The sequence below is a fragment of the Aristolochia californica genome, unplaced genomic scaffold, assembly GCF_029961685.1.
Source record: "Aristolochia californica isolate CCGP_79_NKW_82.1479 unplaced genomic scaffold, dmAriCali1.0.hap1 SCAF_1, whole genome shotgun sequence".
Taxonomy (NCBI): domain Eukaryota; kingdom Viridiplantae; phylum Streptophyta; class Magnoliopsida; order Piperales; family Aristolochiaceae; genus Aristolochia; species Aristolochia californica.
The window spans coordinates 53257602-53277852 of NW_027181770.1; the positions used below are offsets into that span (position 1 = coordinate 53257602).

General features: G+C 38.7%; 2 protein-coding genes across 2 annotated transcripts; one reads left to right on the forward strand and one right to left on the reverse strand.

Annotated features, from left to right (window-relative positions):
* Positions 1-285: 285 nt before the first annotated feature.
* LOC137960293 (cytochrome c1-2, heme protein, mitochondrial) lies at positions 286-7428 on the reverse strand. Its single transcript, XM_068807870.1, has 8 exons — positions 7320-7428; positions 7122-7210; positions 5623-5843; positions 5236-5515; positions 5079-5150; positions 872-988; positions 701-766; positions 286-591 (listed from the first exon to the last, which is right to left on the reverse strand). The coding sequence occupies exons 2-8, from the start codon at positions 7179-7181 to the stop codon at positions 475-477; spliced, it is 933 nt and encodes a 310-aa protein (XP_068663971.1). The 5' UTR covers positions 7182-7210; positions 7320-7428; the 3' UTR covers positions 286-474.
* Positions 7429-7715: 287 nt separating this feature from the next.
* On the forward strand, positions 7716-20223 carry LOC137950896 (eukaryotic translation initiation factor-like). Its single transcript, XM_068797562.1, has 5 exons — positions 7716-7970; positions 8083-8251; positions 8345-8470; positions 19822-19887; positions 20017-20223. The coding sequence occupies exons 1-5, from the start codon at positions 7792-7794 to the stop codon at positions 20062-20064; spliced, it is 588 nt and encodes a 195-aa protein (XP_068653663.1). The 5' UTR covers positions 7716-7791; the 3' UTR covers positions 20065-20223.
* The last annotated feature ends 28 nt before the right edge of the window (positions 20224-20251 follow it).

The window sequence follows — 20251 nt, forward strand, 5'->3', positions numbered from 1 at the left end:
AGAAAATGAGTGATTGTAGGTTTTCCTCCATATTAGTTTGGTTTTATATTATCACCTAGATATGTTTAGAAGAAACGGGATAAAGAAACCTTTATAATCAAACATACTGTCCTCGTATAAACTACACAAGCAACTGAAAAAGTTTTACAAGGAAATATATAGGATGGGATGGTCTGATATTGATGATATTACAAACTAGAGAAGAACACCGACTACGTGCATCAATGGTGAATTCCTTCGGATACTAAAACGAAGGGCAAAAATTTGGTTTATACAATGGAGAAGAGTACATAACATGATTAACTTATTTTACTCAACAAAAAACAATGCTTCAAGACTGGGGGCCAGTCGCTTTCTGTCAAGCCTTGCCTGCCTAAAACACCTTTTAATTGTAGGACACGCAATGTCTTCCAAAAATTGTGCACTTTATTCTAATTCACATCCACCCACAAACATGAAAAATGTCTAGAAACTTCAGTTGACAACATCAAGAACCAATTTGCGCGACTTCAGCACAGACCATTTCAATCGTCGGTAATAGGCTGCTTGGAGAAGAGCCAGAGACAGAACGAAGATCCATTTGAATCCCATCTGTAAATGATAGGCACAGTCAAATTATGTTACAACAATGAAATTCCACCGCAACTTTCTTAGGATGAATGCACAAAAAAGCATCAAATTAGTTCATCACTCAAATTACCAGCTTCCTCTCCTCCATTTCAGGTTCTGCTGCCCATGACAAAAATGTGACCACATCTTTTCCCATCTACATTCAGCAGTACGGCACAAAATTACAGGCATAGAGAAATGGATACTGAAAATGTTTGACATGGAGAACTTTGACAAAAATATGGCAAGTTTGGGAGAGAACCTGTGCTTCACTAGCTGGTACCCCGTCCTCGTACTCAACAGCACCATCAATGAGCATTTTTGGCATTGCTATGGCGCCACCAGGGAAGTAAGGATTGTAGTGGAGACCATCTCGAATCTATACAAGAAACACAGCTGCTCATATCGAAGGTCATATTATGGATAGCTAGCTCTCCTGACCTTTTTACTAGTTAGGCAGTGCTCACATTTCAAACTTCTTTTTTTTTTTCTCTCTTTTTCTAAAAGAATCAGTTAATACTTATAAATGAATTATTATAAAAAAAATTCATCCCAGAATGATAAAAGTGAGGTCAATAAAAGCAGAAGTGTATATATACAAATTATCGAATGGTATATACAACAGAAGAAGGCCATTAGGTTGGTAATCCAAATGCTGCTGACATCTGATTGAAGAGAACAAGAATATGGAGGGATAAAGGGCAGCAGCACATTGGTCGATAATAGTTAAAATAGGAACAAAATATCTTTGTAACATCATTACCAAGACTAGTGTATTGAAAAGTTTCAGATTACTAATTCAGCTAGTGATAGTTTCACTTCATGTAATATCTAATTTATATGATCATTTGCATACAAAACCAAATGTAACATCAGAACAGTAACATGAGTTGCATGCATCATCGTTTCAGCTTGCAATGCAGAATTTGGAAAAAGAAAATATTAGAATAATAGTAGAGTTCACTGAAGTAAAAGTTCCGGATAAAGCTGGAAGTTCCACAGAAGGTAGACATGTGTTTTATTATTAGTTGATAGGACTGGCCAAAAATTTTATTATGGTTCTTAATGTGTTAATTAGTTCTATTAACCGGCCATTGAACCTGGATATGCACAAACTTGTAACGGGAATTCCCAGTTAATTACAGGAAGCTATTTAACATGATTGTAAAGATAGATATGGTGAAAAATCAATCAGATCATAATCACCTAATCCTTGCTCCAACTATTTTGGAGATGGCAGAAGATTATCACATGATCTTATAATGTTGCAATGGAAGCAGGGATTCATTCAAGATTGAGACACAGATGATGTGATTACAATATGGCAACTGAACTTTCAGATGTGGAACCAATAAAGGTTAATATGTAGCCTGAATGAACAGGAAACTCAACGACTGAATAAAAATTACAGGAAAGAAAAGCTTACTTGTCACCCACCAGCCACAAACCAAACACTCGGTTAATAAAAATGAGACACTGAAATAAGATTGTAAGACTCACTCCTCTAGGTTCTAACAAAAAACTAAAAGGCAATCTCATTGATCCTTTTTGCACGCTGGTTCCCAAGCCCTAGTAGGACTTCAGTTTAAGAATAAAAAGAATCTCCATGTAGCCACTGAACTAAAGGATCAATCGACAGAAGATAAATTTAGCATATGATAATCACATAAATCTCAATAAGCAAAAATCGAAAGCAACGGGCAAAAAGAGGAGCTCTGATGGAGAACTGCAGGACATGAAAATATAGCAGCTACCATAGTACTTGCTAAAACATGATAAAATTCAAGTTGTTGAGCACAAGAAATTCAAAGCTCAACATATTTTTTTCTTTTTGAAGTAATGAGCAGGGGGATTCCATGAAGAGAAATTCCCAAAGGAGCAAACTATAAGGGAAAGGCTAACACCTACAAGGGGCAAAAAAGAAGGAAAGAAAAAAAAAATAAAGCAAATCACAACAAGAAATCACCAAAAGACTAGTCTAGAGGGAGCGCATTCCCAACAAGAAGATGTGGTGGGGAGGCACCACTCCTAGCAAAGGAAACAATGAGGCTATTGGCACTAGTTGGAGAGTGTGCCTAAGAAATCATGAAAGCCTGACAAAGATCCTCAATCTCATTGAAGAAAACAAAGAACTGCCCATCAAATTGCTGTCCTAGAGGGGTTTTTTTTTTTTTTTTTTGAAAAAGATGTATTTGTATTAACAAGAGAAATTACAGACAAGGGAGCATATCCTTGACAACCAACGATTGTAGGGTAGCTCCCTGCTTAGCAAGCGCATCGGCTGCCGAATTTGCGGATCTCTGAATGTGAGACCAAATACAAGATAAAACTGAAGTAATTTCAATAATCTCCTGAAAAGTGTCCCAATGGTGCCACAGGGGAGGGGATGCACACTCGCACCATCCAATGACATCTTCGAGTCCCCCTCAATATGAAGGGGACCGGTGCACTTATCTCTGAAAACGCATAGCCCGTTGAGAAGGCCATGAAGCTCCGCAGACGTAGAGTCGACGATTCCTAAAGGGCTGGCATATGAGAAAAGTTGGTTGCCTGAATGATCTAAGATAACCCCACTAAATCCAGAGAGCCCGGGATTACCAAGAGAAGAGCCATCAAAGTTCAACTTAAGGTAACCAGGTTCAGGAGGGATCCATTATTGCATAATCGGGACTTTTGTCTCCAGTGCATCCTAGCCAAATTAATCCAATTTTCACGGATAAGGGAAACCACAAAAGAGGAGAATGACTTCTTTGTCAGGAGCCAAGAAGAAATATGTCCCACCACTCAATCCGCCACCCGGTCAGCTGCTTCACTTTTACCATCAAACCTCCTATGATTGCGCTCATTCCATAGACCCCACGGGATGAAACTAGCACAAGCAGAGATCCTAGAGGGGCATGTTGAAGTGATCTACATAGACTGAACACCTTGAAGGACCCTCAACTCCACCCCTACTGACACACAAGCCAAATGGAATAGACAAGACAAAGCATATAATGCCTATGTTATACTGAATCGCACACTATTGCCAATAGACCCAAGGTTTCCTGTAAAAAATTAAGCTTAAGCCAGCTACCCAGAGGGAGAGATCAAAGGCATCATATAATATATGGCAAGCCAAAAGGCTCAAACGATAGATTTCACACAGATTTAAATCTTGTAAAGCTTGAGCTTTTGTATTTGTGCGGACGAGATGCTGATATATTGAATCTTTTAAAAGGAGGCTCAGATTAAATTCATGTGAAGCATGTTGATGAAACAAAATGTACAAGGTTGGGCTACAAGACTAATCCAAATTGTTCAATATTGTTGCCTCCTATCGAGAAATTTGAACAGACGATTGGGAACAAGAAACTGAAGTTCACTAGTAAGAGAAAGAAGAATTAGCTACTTGGAACTAGACAATTTAATGGATGCATTTCAGAAATCTTACTCGTAGTTAGCAGATTTAGAAACTAAAGTTTAAGAATTTATTGAGTTTTGTTAATATTTCAATTTTTATATTAGTTAGCTTGCCATTATGGTTACATTCAATAGGGTTTTCTTTGGGTAAGCTTCAGTGCCCATTAGATCACTATTTGTGTTTATTGTTAGCTCCTATATTTTGGTTATTAAGTTGGTCCAGCAGAAGTTATTATAATATTCGAATAGGCCCTCTAATTTTACAGCCAGTGGCTTAATAAAGCCACTAGAATTTTGTTTCAGCAACAATGAGTAAAGCTGAGGAAGGGAATCTAATTTTTATCTATATATGCAGATACCCGATAACCAAGATCAGCATTGTATGCCCCCCAATGACTTAAACCTGCATTGTGACTGTTTCTAATGTTTTAATATCCTTTGTGCGGGTAAGAACATTTGAACATCCAGATGGACAAGGCACTATAGCAGATGCCATTTAACAGCTATACATAATCAATATTATAGAAGTGATGCTGAAAGGTTCATCACTTTCATAATAGTAATGATTTCCTTTTGCCATTCTACTTTTACAAAGCCAGTGCAGAGAACTGTCAGCACATAGACCTATTTCTGATAAGCAAGTGCAGAGAACTCTCAGCAAATAAGCCTACAATATATGTGTACATCCGCCATTTTGTGTAAATGGATGTTTCAAAATTCATGCAGGACACAACCCTTTACTTGGATTGGGCTCAACCAATGATCAGTGCAAGGTAAGACATAGCGACATAGTAACACACAAGTCAAGAGGAAGGGAATAAACATGAAGGATATAGAATATGTAAATTACTGCAGCAAGAATTATAGGATAAAGGCATAGAGGATGAAAGTGGGAGATGAAGCCTAGTAGCCTCACAAGCTGAAGCAGAAAACAGATACAATGGGCACATTAAGATTGAAAGAATTCAAAAATGAATCATGGCTATCCAAAATAACTAAGACTAAATATATGCATGCTTTAGATAACAAAATACTAAATGTCAAATCAGATGGCATAAGTATATTACATATACACCAGCAGGAGGATCACGATAACCAGTAAGCAGCGCAAATACATAGTTCTGTCCATTATGACGAGCCTGCGTCCACATAACAGACTTATGAGTATTAAGAAGACCAGAAGAAAGAGTTAAAATGGTGTCAAATTAACAGCGATCGGATTACCTTAGTGATGAGGCTGAGATCAGGAGGATATGCTCCTCCGTTAGCAAACCTTGCAGCCTGTTCATTAGCATAAGGTTGAGGGAAGCGATCACTTAACTTACCAGGACGAGTGAACATCTCACCCTCATCATTTGGCCCATCAACAACCTCAATCTCAGCAGCCATAGCCTTGGTTTCCTCTTCTGTGTATGCCACTCCCACAAGATCACGATAAGAAACAAGAGACATTGAATGGCAAGATGCACAAACTTGTTGGTAAACTTGATGGCCTCGACGGATCCTGCTCAATATCCATCAGTGTAAGAAATTGGAAGTGAAATGAGTTCATTAAGTTACGAATGTGCTGAATCAACTGATAGACAAAGGCAGTGGTAAGTTTTCACTCACGATGCATGGTCATAGGAGCTGAGAATGCCTTTGTGAGGCCAGGGATAGCTAGGACATTCTAACCCATGCTCTGCTTCATCAGCAGATGCAACAGTAGCAAAAGTCAGAAAACCAGATACTCCTGCTCCAATGAGAGCAAATGCTCGGAATGCTTTGGTGCCAGAAGATTCAAACCCATCTTGATCCTGCTTCAACTTTAATGATGACATTACTGGAAGGGCCTGCAATTTAAAGGTAACAATAAAAACAAGAAACACCTAAGACATCTTCAAATATCAATGGTAAAAATGCATCAATGTAGTGGCATTATCCCCCAAAAACAAAAAGAAGACACAAACTCAAGAAATGTGAAACACAATATAAATTACAAGCTGAAGACCAAACCAACCTAACAACTTCATACAAAGATTTAGAAGCCTGAACATTGAAACCCAGACTAATTCTCATTCAAAGAACCCGAGGCTAACTAACAGAAAATGCTGTCCAAAACCAAAAGTATGTGCATTAAAAACAACCTCATAATGTTTTCAGATTGTCATTTCCGTCCCCTCAACATTTCAAAAAATTACATATTTTTGGAGAAAAAATATATGGAGTTGCATTAAGTTATAAAAAAAAATCTGTCCCTTTTACATATATTATAGGAAAATTTTAAACCAAGAGAAAGGAAAGGAAAAAAATGAAAAAATGGACCTCTTACTTGAATTTTCAAGAAAAAAAAAAAGCATCATGCTTGCAAGTATAAGCCACTGAATTTGGTTATTAACCAGATCCAACTCATTTAGGCTCAGTTTTCTAGTCAGCTGTCTGGTTGGGCCCCTAATACTTTCATTGACAACTAATATAAGTAAATTGATAGTACCATCATTGAATCAAGCAAAATATTTTAAACCAAGGGTACATGTCCCAAATATCAAAACAGGATAGGTCTCTCCCATTGCTAATTTTTTTAGAAAAATTTACTAGCTAATATCAAAGGTGCAAATACATAGAATCAAAGCCATCTTAATGGAATTACCTCCTCATCCAGTTATCTTTCCTAGCTCACCATAGAAATGATGCTGGGTACAGTCTAAGTGATAGCTGATAACAGTTTAAGGTTCTAGAATCATGACTGATGCCAATACCGCAGTATGATTCTCTTTAGATAGTTTGGTTTAATAACATTCTTGAATAGATCACCACCAGCCACAGTGATTGTAGAATATACCGCTTAAGCTAGAATAATTCAATACACTTTGTTTTTCCATTGACATGAATGTAAAAAAAAAAAAAAAAAAACAGAAAAAAGAAAGAAAGAAAGGAACCAACTTAAGCACACCGGGTGCATCGGTCAACAAAATCAATAGTTTAGAAAAACATATATTTCCAAAGCCAAATCAGCGAAAAGAAAGAAGAGCCTCTGCAAAAGGATAAAAATTAGGGTTTTTCAAAAGTATCTTACTAGAAACCAACCTCACAATATGAAAGAAGGTTTATCATCGATAGGATAATCTTACATTAGATTTAGATTGAAAACTTCTCCTCAGAAGCTGATGAATGGCTCTGCCCGTAGCCATTTCAGTGGATTTGACGCGTGTTAACTTCACTGCCAAAAGGGACGACGAGTATTGGAGATAAACATTTCGAGAGGACTGAACAAAAAACAAAAAATAGAAAATCTGAAAGTGAATAGATCGTGGCCCTCATTTACGCACCTGAGATGAATGGAGGAGACAAAAACGCGAACCAAGTCCGGGAGACTTCGATCTTCCAAAAGAAGAGGGATAAAAAACAAACTGTTTGAAAGCAAATAGAAAGAAGGGTATTCTCGTAATTACATGAGACGATTTGATGCTTCTAAAGTGGCCACAGTTCCACAACGCTTGGCCTCAGCCTCGCCGCGTTGTCTCTTTCGCGCGACTGGTATTCTACTATGCATCGCCTCCAAACTTCTTCTGATCGCGTTGATCACAACCGTCAATGTTTCGGTCATATGCATGCGGGTTGTCTTTTCGGAATTCGGGCTGCAGCGACTCTAGGCGGACCTCACAAACATTAGATTCCAACCGGCCCAAGCCCGGTAGGTTTAAGATCTATAATCGGTGATCTGATTCCTTTTCTCCTCAGACTTTCTCGCACTGTGTCTCGAGTCGCCGGTCGATCTGCTCCTTTCTGCGTTGTGAGACAATGGCAGATGTATCTGAATCGACGACCAGCATGGAGTTGGCTGAGCCCAAACTGCCGCACCACCTCGAGCGAAAGTGGACGTTTTGGTTCGATAACCAGTCCAAGCCAAAGCAAGGCGCCGCTTGGGGGAGCTCTCTTAAAAAAGCCTACACCTTCGACACAGTCGAGGAGTTTTGGTGGTGAGAGATGCAAAATAATCATCCTGTTTCGTTTTAACGATGTGGTTTGGTTCTTCCCTCTGGTTGCTATTCCTCTCTTATAATTTGTTATTGGTTGCTTTGGTGCTCGCAGCTTGTACGATCAGATTTTCCGTCCGAGCAAGTTTCCGGCCAACGCCGATTTTCACTGCTTCAAAGCAGGGATTGAACCCAAGTGGGAAGATCCGGAGTGCGCAAACGGGGGAAAGTGGTCTGTAACCAGCACTCGGAAGGCCAACCTCGATAGCATGTGGCTTGAAACGGTAATAACAACTATTTACTGTTTTATTTTGGGTTTTTAAGTGTCTCATCCTACCTAATGATAGTCTTACAGCTAATTTGGTCATATTTTGCAGTTGATGGCTTTGATTGGGGAGCAATTCGATGATAGTGATGAGATATGTGGGGTTGTTGCTAGCGTTCGTCAGAGGCAGGACAAGCTTGCCCTTTGGACCAAGGCAGCACCCAATGAAGCTGTTCAGGTTGCTACTTCTATCCAATTGTTCAAAGTCTTTTCATTTTTATATTTATTACCACTAATCGTTTAGAGCTATCCTCTAGTCACTGCAGAATGCTAGTATTTAATGTTTGCTTTCTCAGTCACAATAAGGATCTCTACTGTTGTTTTTTACTCTGAAAACAGACAACTTCTGTCAAACAGGCACTAGAAGTTACTGTTATTATTTGCTTTCAGCTATTAAGTTTCTTTCAGGTCCAGCTTTCTTAATGAAAACACTGCTTGGGTTGGAATATTTCTTATGTACTATTACATTGGCAATAAAGCCACTATAATCGTGCTCAATAAGTATTAGACTTCTAGAATCCATGATGTCACAATCAGAGGAAAGGTAGTCAAAGATAACTAATGACTTTATTTTTTTTTATTTTTGTAACAATGACTGAGGGGATTCCATCAAGAAAGCTCCTGAATGAGAAAAATACAAGCAAAAGGGAAAACAGATACAATGGTATAACCATTATAGAGGCAACACGGGTAAAGCATAAAAGACAAGAGACAACAAGTAGGGGGGAAATTGCCAACAATGAGGTTTAGCTGGGAAACACCCTCCCTGGACAATGAATTAGGTATGCCATGTCAAAATAAATAAATAAATAAAAATTAATTAATTAACTATGCCACTGGCACTCTTAGGGTTATGCGACCAAGTAATGATCAAAGGTTTACTGATATCTTCACTTTCATCAAAGCATATTAGGAAGCAACTCCACATATGACCATTGCCTGATCCCCTTTGACAACTAGGAGAGAAGAAAGTTTGCCAAAAAAGAGTTGTCCATGGAGTAGGACCCATAACTCTACTGCCATAGATTCACAATGATCTAAAGAGCAAAGAAAACATGTTACCTAAAGTGTTTCAAATGACCCTCCCTGACCAGTTGGCCTCAGATTGCCCTTTGAGCTATCATGGGATTGAGCTATATTCATTTCATCAAGAGGTTTGGTCTGTGAATCAAAGTTGTTAATATCATGATTAACAGAATTTATTAATGTCTTCAGTTTTTTCTAATGAGTGAGGCAAGAAGATGGGAGGTTTCCAGAGTTTTACTTGCCTGGAAACTAATACAGTGTATTGCTCTCTCTATAACTTCATATAGCCAATTTTGCTCCCCCGCAAAAGACCTGTGGCACTGTTTGGCAATATCCTAAGGGGTGGCAGCAATGGGCAACATCAAAAAGTTTTTTTGTATCAGCACAGCCTGGTTCAGGGAGAGGTTATTACTCAGTAATTTAATAATTCTGTTTTTTTATGTATCTCTTCTCTAGGTCTGCTGGTTGAACACATCTTGTTACCAAATTTTATTTTTATTTTTTTCTAACAAAGGATGGGATAGAGATCTTTATTAAAAAAGAGGGTAGGATTACAAATTGCAGTCTTCACAACACTTAGGGGGCAGGCTATAAAATTAAAGGGTATAACAGCAGAACAAACAAGAACAACTATAATAATTAACAGAACCAAAGAACAAAACAAAGAACTTAAGGCCTAATAATTAGACCGGAGAGAAATCGCTCCATGAGATAAACTGTAAGCGTTAAGAGTTTGCACTGTGTGAAGTGTGAATCCAAGTAAGAGACAGATTGCGCCAAATTGAACACTCTTATCCATCTGGGCCAGGGGGTTAGCCTGCCTCTTGCACCACGAAATGACAACATAGGAGTTGCCTTTGATGATAATAGGACAGTTGAACCGCTCATGGCAAGGTGGATGACATTGTGGAGAGCATGAGTATTCTTGGCAAGAGAATCAACCTCTCTTAGGGGTCAAGCAAACAAGATAATTGATTTTCCATCATGATCCCAAAGACCCTACCGAAACCAGCAAGTCTCAGGTGACCCTTCGCATTACCATCAAAATTCAGCTTCACTAAGCCAAGGGAGGGAAGATCCTATGAGACCAAAGGTTTTGTGAGGTGAAGAGCAGCAATTTGATCCCAGTTTTCTCTTATGTAAGCATTGGTGAATTTAGAGAAATCCTATTTGGTAAGAACCCATGAGAGTGTGAGAAAGGATAATTCTCTCTATCACATGGTTTGGAGTTTTAGCTTTCTTGTTGAAAATCTGATTGTTGCATTTGGTCCATATACTCCAAGGCAAAATAGCAATATTTTGGTAAAGGGAGGTAGACCGATTGTTGATTGATGGCAGCAAAGTTGGCCAGTAGGCACATGCTAACCTTGAATAGCTGCAACATTTGACACCCAAATGGTAGGTGAAAGGGTAGAAAAGGAAGAGTTGGTCAACAGATTCATCCATCTCTCCACATGTCTGCAAGAGGAGTTATTATCATTGTACTTCTTTTCTTACTATTGTCATAATTGAGGATTTGATTTTGACAGCACACCACCCAAATAACAGGTTAAAAGGGGGGGGGGGGGGGGGGGGGGTGTACTGAATGAGTAGCAGGGTTTCCCCTTCTCTTGTGAAAGGATGAAACTGAGTAGACCCCTGTGTGATTACACTTCCAATGGTCATTGAAAAATAAAATCATTTTTGGAGTCGGCACCATTGATTGTGCAATAAAGATCAAAGTTGTGTTGGGGCTTTTTGAATTAGCCTCTGGTCAGAAAGTAAATTAGGGAAAGACTTCCCTAATGGGCTTCAATGTTAATCTTGAGGTTCTCACAGAGATGGCAAATATATTTGGATGAACCTTAAGTGAATTACCCGTAAGATATCTTGGTTTACTTCTCTTCAATGGGCGTATATGCAGGAGGCTATGGAATCCGGTAGTAGAAAAAATGGAATCCCGATTATCATCATGGAAGGGGCGTCTTCTTAGTAAAGCGGGGAGACTCGTTCTTCTAAAGTCATGCATAGCAGGAATCCCAAATTATACTTTGTCTTTCATGCCTTGCCCTATTGCTATTTGTAAGATCATGGATGAGCTGAAAAGAAGATTCTTATGGAGGGGATCAAGTGATGCTTTTAAGTACCACTTGGTTAGTTGGGGTGAAGTTTGCAAGCCAAAGAATATAGGGGGCCTGAAAATCCGGAAATCTAGAGACATGAATCAAGCTTTGTTGTTAAAATGGCTATGGAAGTTTAACACTCACTCCTCAAATCTTTGGAAGGAAATGGTTCTCACAAAGCTGGGTAGTGAACCTCATTGGTGGATGTCTGGTGGGAACCGTAGAACCCTCTCCCCTATATGGAGAGCGCTATATCTTCTGCTCCCAAAATTTCAATCTGCAAGTACTATGCTGGAAATGGTAGATCGCTCAAGTTTTGGGACGACTTGTGGATAGGGCTGGAACCCTTGCAGGCTGCATTCAGAAGTCTTTTTCTTCTCACGACTTGTAGAGACATATCAGTAGCAGAAGCTTTTGAGGGGGGAGGTATGAGCCTCCATCCTAGAAGAGTCTCTCGGACAGTGAGGCATTGGAAGCTAGTCGATTGTTGGACCTTGTCGCTTCGTTTAAAATCCGTCCTTTGGAGGTTGACAAGCTCGTTTGGTGGTCGGATAAAAAGGGTTCTTTCACGGTCTCATTAGCATACGGATTTTTAAACGGTAGTAATTCAGCTTGGAGGGAGAATGGGATCAATTTCGTATGGCGTTTATATGCCCCTCCAAAGGTAAAATTCTTCATGTGGAGTGCCTGTCTAGGTAAAATCCTCTCGGCTGATGTATTGAGAAGAAGAGGCTACCCCTTTGTTGATCCCTTATGTCCATTCTGCAATTCTGAGAACGAAACTACCAGACACATTCTACTGCATTGTAGTTTCTCTTGGAAGGTGTGGATAAGCATCCTTGGTAAGTTTGGGCTTCAATTCTGCATGGTGGCGGATCTCCTCACTTTTAGTAAATCACTCATGGGTACCTCTATACCGAGTCTTGGAAAGATGATGCTCTCTGCCTGTTCCAGTTTCATCCCGTGGGGGCTTTGGAATGAGCGGAATAGAAGACGATTTGATGCAAAAAGTGAATCTGTAGACCGGGTTGCGGACAGTGTGGTGGGTCATATATCTACTTGGCTTTTAACAAAGAAAGCATTTTCTCCCTATCTAGGTTCCTCCATTCGTGAAAATTGGAGAAACTTGGCTTTGATACACATTGGAAAAAAGCCTCCGGTCATGCAAGAATAGACTCCTCCGGCTCCTGGTTATCTCAAGTTAAATTTTGATGGTTCATTTCTTGGCAACCCTGGTATTTCTGGTTATGACGGAGTAATTTCAGATCATTCCGGCAATCAGCTCTTCACGTATGCTGGCCCCCTTGGTATTTCTAACTCTACAAATGTTGAGTTACAGGCTCTCCTCTCCGGTCTTTGTGTTTTCAAAGATAGATGTAGTGGGCCCCTCCAAGTTGAAGGGGATTCAAAAGTGGTGATTGGATGGTGTGAGAGAGTGTCTTCTCCTCCGTGGAGACACTGTGATACTTTTAAGGAAATTTTAGATATTACCTCAATTGTTTCTTGTTGTTGGACCCACATTCCAAGATCCGCAAATTCGGCGGCAGATGTACTTGCTAGCAGGGAGCTCAGATTTTGTAATTTTCTTCTGTTTTATTAATACATCTTTTTCAAAAAAAAATGGTCATTGAAAAATAGGTGATTTGGGGAGAAAATAGAAGAGAAAATGAATTTTTAGAAGAGAGGCAGCTTTGCTGCCTTGGAATCCGAGCCTGAAGGGCCCTTCCTGCTTCTTTATAATCAGGGTTTAAGTGAAATTTTACAATAAGACAAAAATGCCCCTCAATACTCAAAATTACATATCTCCTAAAATACATGTCTAAATTGAATGAAAATTTAACTAGAGATAAAATAAGACATTCTCTATCTAATAGCCATACTAAAAGAGAAAAATGTAATATTGAAAATATAAGAAATGACCAAAATACCCCTGAACTTGTATTTTAACACTCCCCCTCAAGCTGGAGAGTAGATATCAAACAATCCCAGCTTGTCACTAAAGGATACATGTTCACGTATCTCCAAAGGCTTGGTAAATATATCTTCCAACTGGTCTGAAGACTTTACATAAGGAGTTACCACCTTCCCCTGCATAATTGCATCTCTAATGAAGTGGCAGTCAGCCTCTATATGTTTCGTTCTCTCATGGAATACAAGGTTGCTAGCAATAAAAATGGCTGCTTGGTTATCACAATTCATAACCATAGGGTCAGGTAACATAAAACCAAACTCAAGAAGCACAGACTTAATCTACATAAGCTCACTAACTGTATGAGCCATTGCTCGATACTTTGGCTTTTGCACTGGACCTAACCACAATTGTCTGTTTCTTACTTTTTCAACTTATCAAGATGCCTCCAACCAAACAACAGTAGCTTGATGTAGAACGTCTATCCATCTTACACCCAGCATAATCAGCGTCAGAATAGCCAAGTAATTCAATTTTCCCATTATGAGTATACAGAAGACCTTTTCCAGGTGCACCCTTCAAGTACTTCAAAATCCTTTGAGCAACTTCGAAATGGACTTTTTGAGGATTTTCCATGAACTGGCTCACAACTCCCACAATAAATGAAATATCCAGCTTAGTAATTGTAGCATAGATCAGTTTACCTACTAATCGTTGGTATTGAGTTTTATCCTTGAGTGTAGGAACCTGGATGTCATGTAGATTATGATTAACTTTCATGGGGGTGTCTATAGGTTTAACACCTAATAAACCATACTCTTGTAACATATCCATTATATATTTTCTCTGAGAAAGAACAATACCTCGCTTGCTATGAGTGACTTCAATGCCAAGGAAGTACTTGAGAGAGCCCAAATCCTTTGTCTGAAAATGTGTGGCCAGATATTGTTTAACTTTTGTAATACCATCAAGATCATCACCAGATAACACAATGTCATCTACATAGACAACCAAAACCACCATACCAGTCTTCCTTTTAAGTAGGAACATAGAATGATCACAATGACTCCTATAGAACCCAAATTGTAGTACCACATCACTAAACTTTTCAAACCAGGCCTGTGGGCTTTCTTTAAGTCCATAAATAGCCAATGTAAAAAAAAAAAGTCCATAAATAGCCTTCTGCAACTTACACACCTTTTCTGTCTCCCCCTGAGCAACATACCCAGGAGGTTGCTCCATATACACTATGTAGATCACCATATAAAAAGGCATTCTTCACATCAAGTTGAAAGAGAGGCCAACCCTTATTAACAACCACAGATATTAAGATACGTACCGAAGTAAGTCGGGCCACAGGAGAGAATGTCTCAAAGACATCAACTCCAAAAGTCTGTGTATACCCTTTTGCTACCAGGCAAGCTTTGTACCGTTCAATAGAGCCATCAACATTATATTTGATAGTATAAACCCAACGACACCCTACAATAGTTGCTCCTGTAGGTGGATCACATAGATTCCATGTTCCCTGAGACACCAAAACACTCATCTCATCATCCATAGATTGTTTCCATTTTGGAGAGCACAAGGCTTCCTGCACGAAACGAGGTATATGGGAAGTAGACAATGACATAGCAAAGGACTTGAAGGATGGGGACAAAAAATCAAGTGACACATTTAGATATCGGATGAGAAGTACAAGACCGTTTACCTTTTCGTAGACTAATAGGCAGGTCCAAATCAGAGACAACAGGATCTGCAGGCAATGAGGAAGCTGGTGAATCATGAGGATAGAGCTCTGTAGAGGTAACTGCTGGAAGCATTGTAGGAGTACAAGAGCGACGGCTGTAAACACGAAGAGGCAATGAAGAACTCGATGACGCTGGTACATCCAAAACTGCAATAGGAACAAGACAGTCTGAAGGAGATTTAGGTGATACAGGAAGCTCAGTAGATGATGAAAAATATGGAGTATGTTCAAAAAAGGTCACATCGGCTGACACATGTTTTCCGTTGTACAACTTATCGACCGAAGTTCCAAGCATATGAACAAAATAGGTACATCCAAAAATATGAGGAACCACACCAAACAATTTACAATTGGGTTTTAAAACTTGAAGTGGAACTTGACCACTCAAAATAGTTGAGGGCATACGATTAACCAAGTAGCACAAGTTAAAACTGCATTTTCCCAAAAAGATTTAGGAACATTCATATGGAATAATAGTGTCCTTGTAACCACAAGGAGATGTCTATTTTTACGTTCAACCACCCCATTTTGTTGTGGTGTATAAAGGTAGGATGTTTGATGGGTAATACCATGACACTCACAAAACACTGAAAATTTATGGTTAAGATATTCCAAACCATTGTCAGTACGAAGTACATGAACACATGCACTAAATTGATTTTTTATTTCATTGAAAAAATTGAGGAATACATCAAATACTTCGGACTCCTCCCGTAGGATATACACCCAAGTGGCTCTACTGAAATCATCAATGAACGACACAAAATACTTAAAACCAAATGGGCTAGGAACCCGACATGGACCTCATACATCAAAGTGGACTAATTCAACAACTTGGTGCTTTGACTAGAACTAACTGGGAAACTGGAGTGACGATGCTTTCCCAACCGATAGGATTCGCAATCAAATGAAATATTGGCTGGCAGAGAAGGAAAAGATTGACGCAACTTAGCTGGTGAGGGATGTCCCAAACTCAGATACCACAAGTAAGAAGAATTTGTAGTAGTGAGAGCTACAACTCGAGAAATGGATACATCATCCTGCATGTAGAGCCCTCCCTTCTCATGTCCTGAACCAATCGTCCTCTTCGTCTGCAAGTCCTGGAAAACACAAGTAGGATAAAAGGTTACTGAACAGTTTAAGGATTTAGTTATATGACTCACAGACAAGAGATTAACTAGAAACTTTGGTACAAATAAAACAAAATCTAAGGATATTTGTAGAGTAGTGCGAACTATACCCTCCCCCTGAATGGGAGAGGAGGATCCATCAGCTAAAGTAACTTGACGATATGAATGAGATGGACTAATGGACTGAAAAAGAGAGGGCATACCTGACATGTGTGTAGAGGCTCCTGAATCAATGATCCAAGAGGGGGAATGAGACACATTTAGTGCATTCATACCTGTACTAGCCATCGTGGCACTCGCTGAGGAAGGAGGAGTCTCGGTAGTCTGAGAAGTAGTAGATGAAGCAGTCAGTTGACCCAGTTGCTGTAATAATTGCTGAATTTCCTCATACGATCCAGTGCATGAGGAGGCGTCCTTATCTGTGACTATAGAAATGGCCCAGGTAGGTTTACTAAATTTGTCCCAGCATTTATTAGAAATATGATTAGTCCTACCACAATAAACACATTTTTGATCCCCCTGATCATTTCGGTCACGACCACGGGGTGTGTAAGAGCGACCTCTACCTCTATTATTACCACCATGAAACTGACTGTCGGGCTTACCAGTAGAAGATTGAAAGTTAAGAGCAGCTGCTTCTAAGAGGGCTCCACCTGTCTCATTCTTATTTACAGCTACACTTTCAGCTCGAAGAACTCTGTTAAAAGCTTGCTCAAGAGTGGTCACATCCTCATTAACCAACAATTGGGCTCTAATAGCATCATACTCATGCCCCAAACCATCCAAAAATCGGGCTACTTGAATCTGATTTTCTTTCTTATGGATGTCTTCAACATTCGTAGTAGAAGGATGGAATGTACTAATCTCCTATAGTACTCCCCTCATCTCAGTGAAATAAACTGTCACTGATCTACCTCCATGCGTCATATTAAAGAACTTCACATATAACTCATAGATCCTTGATAAATTACTTTCTTGAGACAAAATGGAAGCCAATGTAGTCCACATTGCCTTAGCAGTATTGCAACTCAAAATCTGATCACTAAATCTAGATTCCATACTATTGACCAACCAGGTCATTACTAAATTATCTTCTGCCACCTAATCTTCAGTAATAGGTACCAGGGGATCATCATTTATATATTTTGCCATTCTGGCCCTCAAATACATCAAAACTGATCTAAACCAGTTTACATAATTCGATCCATTCAACAGGATCGTAGTTATCTGAATAGACTGAGAGAATTTCATATCTGAGTTCTCAGCAGTCCTTTGGACAGCAACCTGTGTGCTGGAATTAACCATTAAATATCACCAAACACCACAATTCAGTACACAAGAGCGTCAATTAACCAAAGGAAAACACTTTCCCCAAATTTCAATATTTGCGTAGTCAAGTGGGCCCCACACCAAATTCAATTAGGGCAATACAACACCTAATTCATTCAATTTAGAACCAATAGTGATCAATTCCAGCAATTGAGACCATACATCAATGAAATCAAGATGATGTAGGCTATATGGTTAACGACGCAAGCATTAGGTTGACGATGCAGGCAGATTTGAAAAATTTCCTCAAATTGGGATCATTAAACACTTCTAAATCCCAACATTTAGTCAAATAGAAGCAGTAATCATTAGTCAATAGGCTAAGATAGGCACAAAAAAAAAAAAGAAAAAAATGAAAACTTTACCCTACCAGTCCAGAAATGTGGGAAAACCTTCAAGGAGATTGCTAAAAATGGAGAGAAGATCCACAAAATCCGAAGGTAGCAATTTACATTTTTTAGTTGTTCATTGTGTCTGAAGTTGGCGAGGTTTGCAAATTTTTGACAAAGTTGGGCGTTGTCTAATACTGAAAGTTCAAGCTGATTAACTAGGAATGTTTCTGAGATTTGGAGTAGGCCTCTTACTTGGGTTATTTTAGTGAGTGGTTGATGAGGTATCTATGCTATTTCCACAGCTATTGGAGTCATAAGGTATAAGTGGGGGTAATTTAGTCCATTGGAGTAAAATTTACTTAATTTATCAGTAAGAAGGTTCAGGGGTGGAATTTGACCCCTAACAGTCTAAAAAACCAATGACTATTTAAAAAAAAAAAGGAATCAATTGTGAAAAGTGATTCTAAGTATTTTTTATGTACTTGTATAGTTTACATCCTTCAACAGAAAATACTTGTAATTATATCTAGTTCTAGAAATGTTTCTTTATTGTAAAGGATAATATATCTGGATCTCGAAATGTTTCTTTATTGTAAAGGATAATTATATCTGGATCTTGAAATGTTTCTTTATTTTAAAGGAAAATACAAGTCCATTGTAAGCCCCTAGTATTTGACAAAGTGCTCCCACTACTCGAAATCAATTCCATTTGGACTGTCAAGGATAATTTGCATGAAGAGCACTTAGGTTTGAAATATAAAATGATTTTCAAATCGAATATTTGTCTGGACATATTGGACTTAAGTTGTAGGATGCTTTCATTACTGTAATGCCTTCTAGCTAATGTTTGCAAGAATGTGGTCCACCCTACTTCTGAATGTTCGTAAATTATTGGGCTTCATACATCTGTTAGATGTCTTGATCCAATCTTAGTCAAGCATTGATGGGGCCATACTTGAATGCAGTACATGAGTGTTCTCTTTCAGATTGTTGCTTATTGATCATATGAGTGGGGGTGCTAATGCATGTGCCTCAATTGGTATATTAAGTAGAGCTTGAAGAGTTACCTCATAATCTATGTGCCACATTTGAAGCATGAATAGTCATCTATATTATTGAACAAAGGTTTACAGTAGGTGTCAAGTATGAAGTTTATTATTGAAACAATTGGGCCAGCCTTACAGAGACGATTTAAAAATCTTTCTCATTGCCAATATCTTTTAACTATGACAGGTACTTCGATCTTCCGAAGTTACGTCTACCTTTGCTCGACAATATTTAGGCTGCCACTGTGAATTCATTTTCCTATCATATGCCATTTCCATTTTGGACTAACTATTTTGTAGCCTTTCAACTGCAATCCACATCATTTTTTGTCCTTCCCTATTTCTTGTGGGTTTGCATCTTAATAAAAGTTGAGATAATGTTTTTTACAGTGGTTGTTAGCTTTAGTACTTAACAAAAACTCCTTTGGTAGGAGTTGCAATTCTATAGAACCTTTTCAGAAACTGGAAACCTTTTTTTTTAAATTTTGCAGGAAACCTTTTGTAAGATTTCCGAAATGTCAAAATATTAAGTTTGAAAACAAAATTATTATTAATTTGGTATTTAACTCATTCATTATAGTTTGTGCATGGAGCTTCTTATGTGTTTCTTTGAGGCTTCATAGAAGTTTATTAAAAGTGTCCTGTCTGTTTTTTAATATTAACTTGTCCTTTATGCTATACTCCCCTTTTCTGTTTTGGTAATCAAGGTCAACCCCCTGTCACGACCCTCGTTTACTAGATTGTCAGCCATTGCTTGAAGTAGTAATTTATTACATCCGTTAGCTGCAGTTAGGCAAATTATGGAATCTTGTGAACTATTATTCTTTTACTAACAAATAAATATTATTAACTGTACCTGGTACTTGTGGTATGCATTTTGATACATTTATGCCACAAATATGCAGGTAAGCATAGGAAGAAAGTGGAAGGAGATCATTGATTTCACTGATAAGATCACATACACATTCCATGTAAGTCTTTTATTGGGGACTTCCTTTTTTGGTCCTATTTTTGTTGTTGCTGTGCAACATTAACTTGTGGGGAGTTTCATTTTTGGTCCTACTGCTGCTGTGCAACATTAAAATGGTGGTATGTTGCAGGATGATTCGAAGAGGGAAAAGTTAACTAGAAGTCGATACACAGTTTGAGCTGTCTTTGTCGTCTCTGTTTACTTATATATTTAACAAGAAACAGGAGATGGGTGGCGTCTTGTTTTATGCGTTTATGAGTCATGTATTCTGGTGGGTAACTTTGACTTGATACATTATTCTTTCTTAAAGTTTGAGAGCTTTATATTTTTTGTTTCATGACCTGTGTATCTCTAATCTTGGGCGT

Coding starts and splice junctions, on each gene's coding strand:
- LOC137960293 (XM_068807870.1), bottom strand. CDS start 7,181: ATGGCTACGGGCAGAGCCATTCATCAGCTTCTGAGGAGAAGTTTTCAA. Junction 5,516..5,622: donor AGCTCCTATGACCATGCATC/GTGAGTGAAAAC, acceptor GATATTGAGCAG/GATCCGTCGAGGCCATCAAG. Junction 592..700: donor AAATGGAGGAGAGGAAGCTG/GTAATTTGAGTG, acceptor TATCATTTACAG/ATGGGATTCAAATGGATCTT.
- LOC137950896 (XM_068797562.1), top strand. CDS start 7,792: ATGGCAGATGTATCTGAATCGACGACCAGCATGGAGTTGGCTGAGCCC. Junction 8,252..8,344: donor ATAGCATGTGGCTTGAAACG/GTAATAACAACT, acceptor CATATTTTGCAG/TTGATGGCTTTGATTGGGGA. Junction 19,888..20,016: donor AGATCACATACACATTCCAT/GTAAGTCTTTTA, acceptor GGTATGTTGCAG/GATGATTCGAAGAGGGAAAA.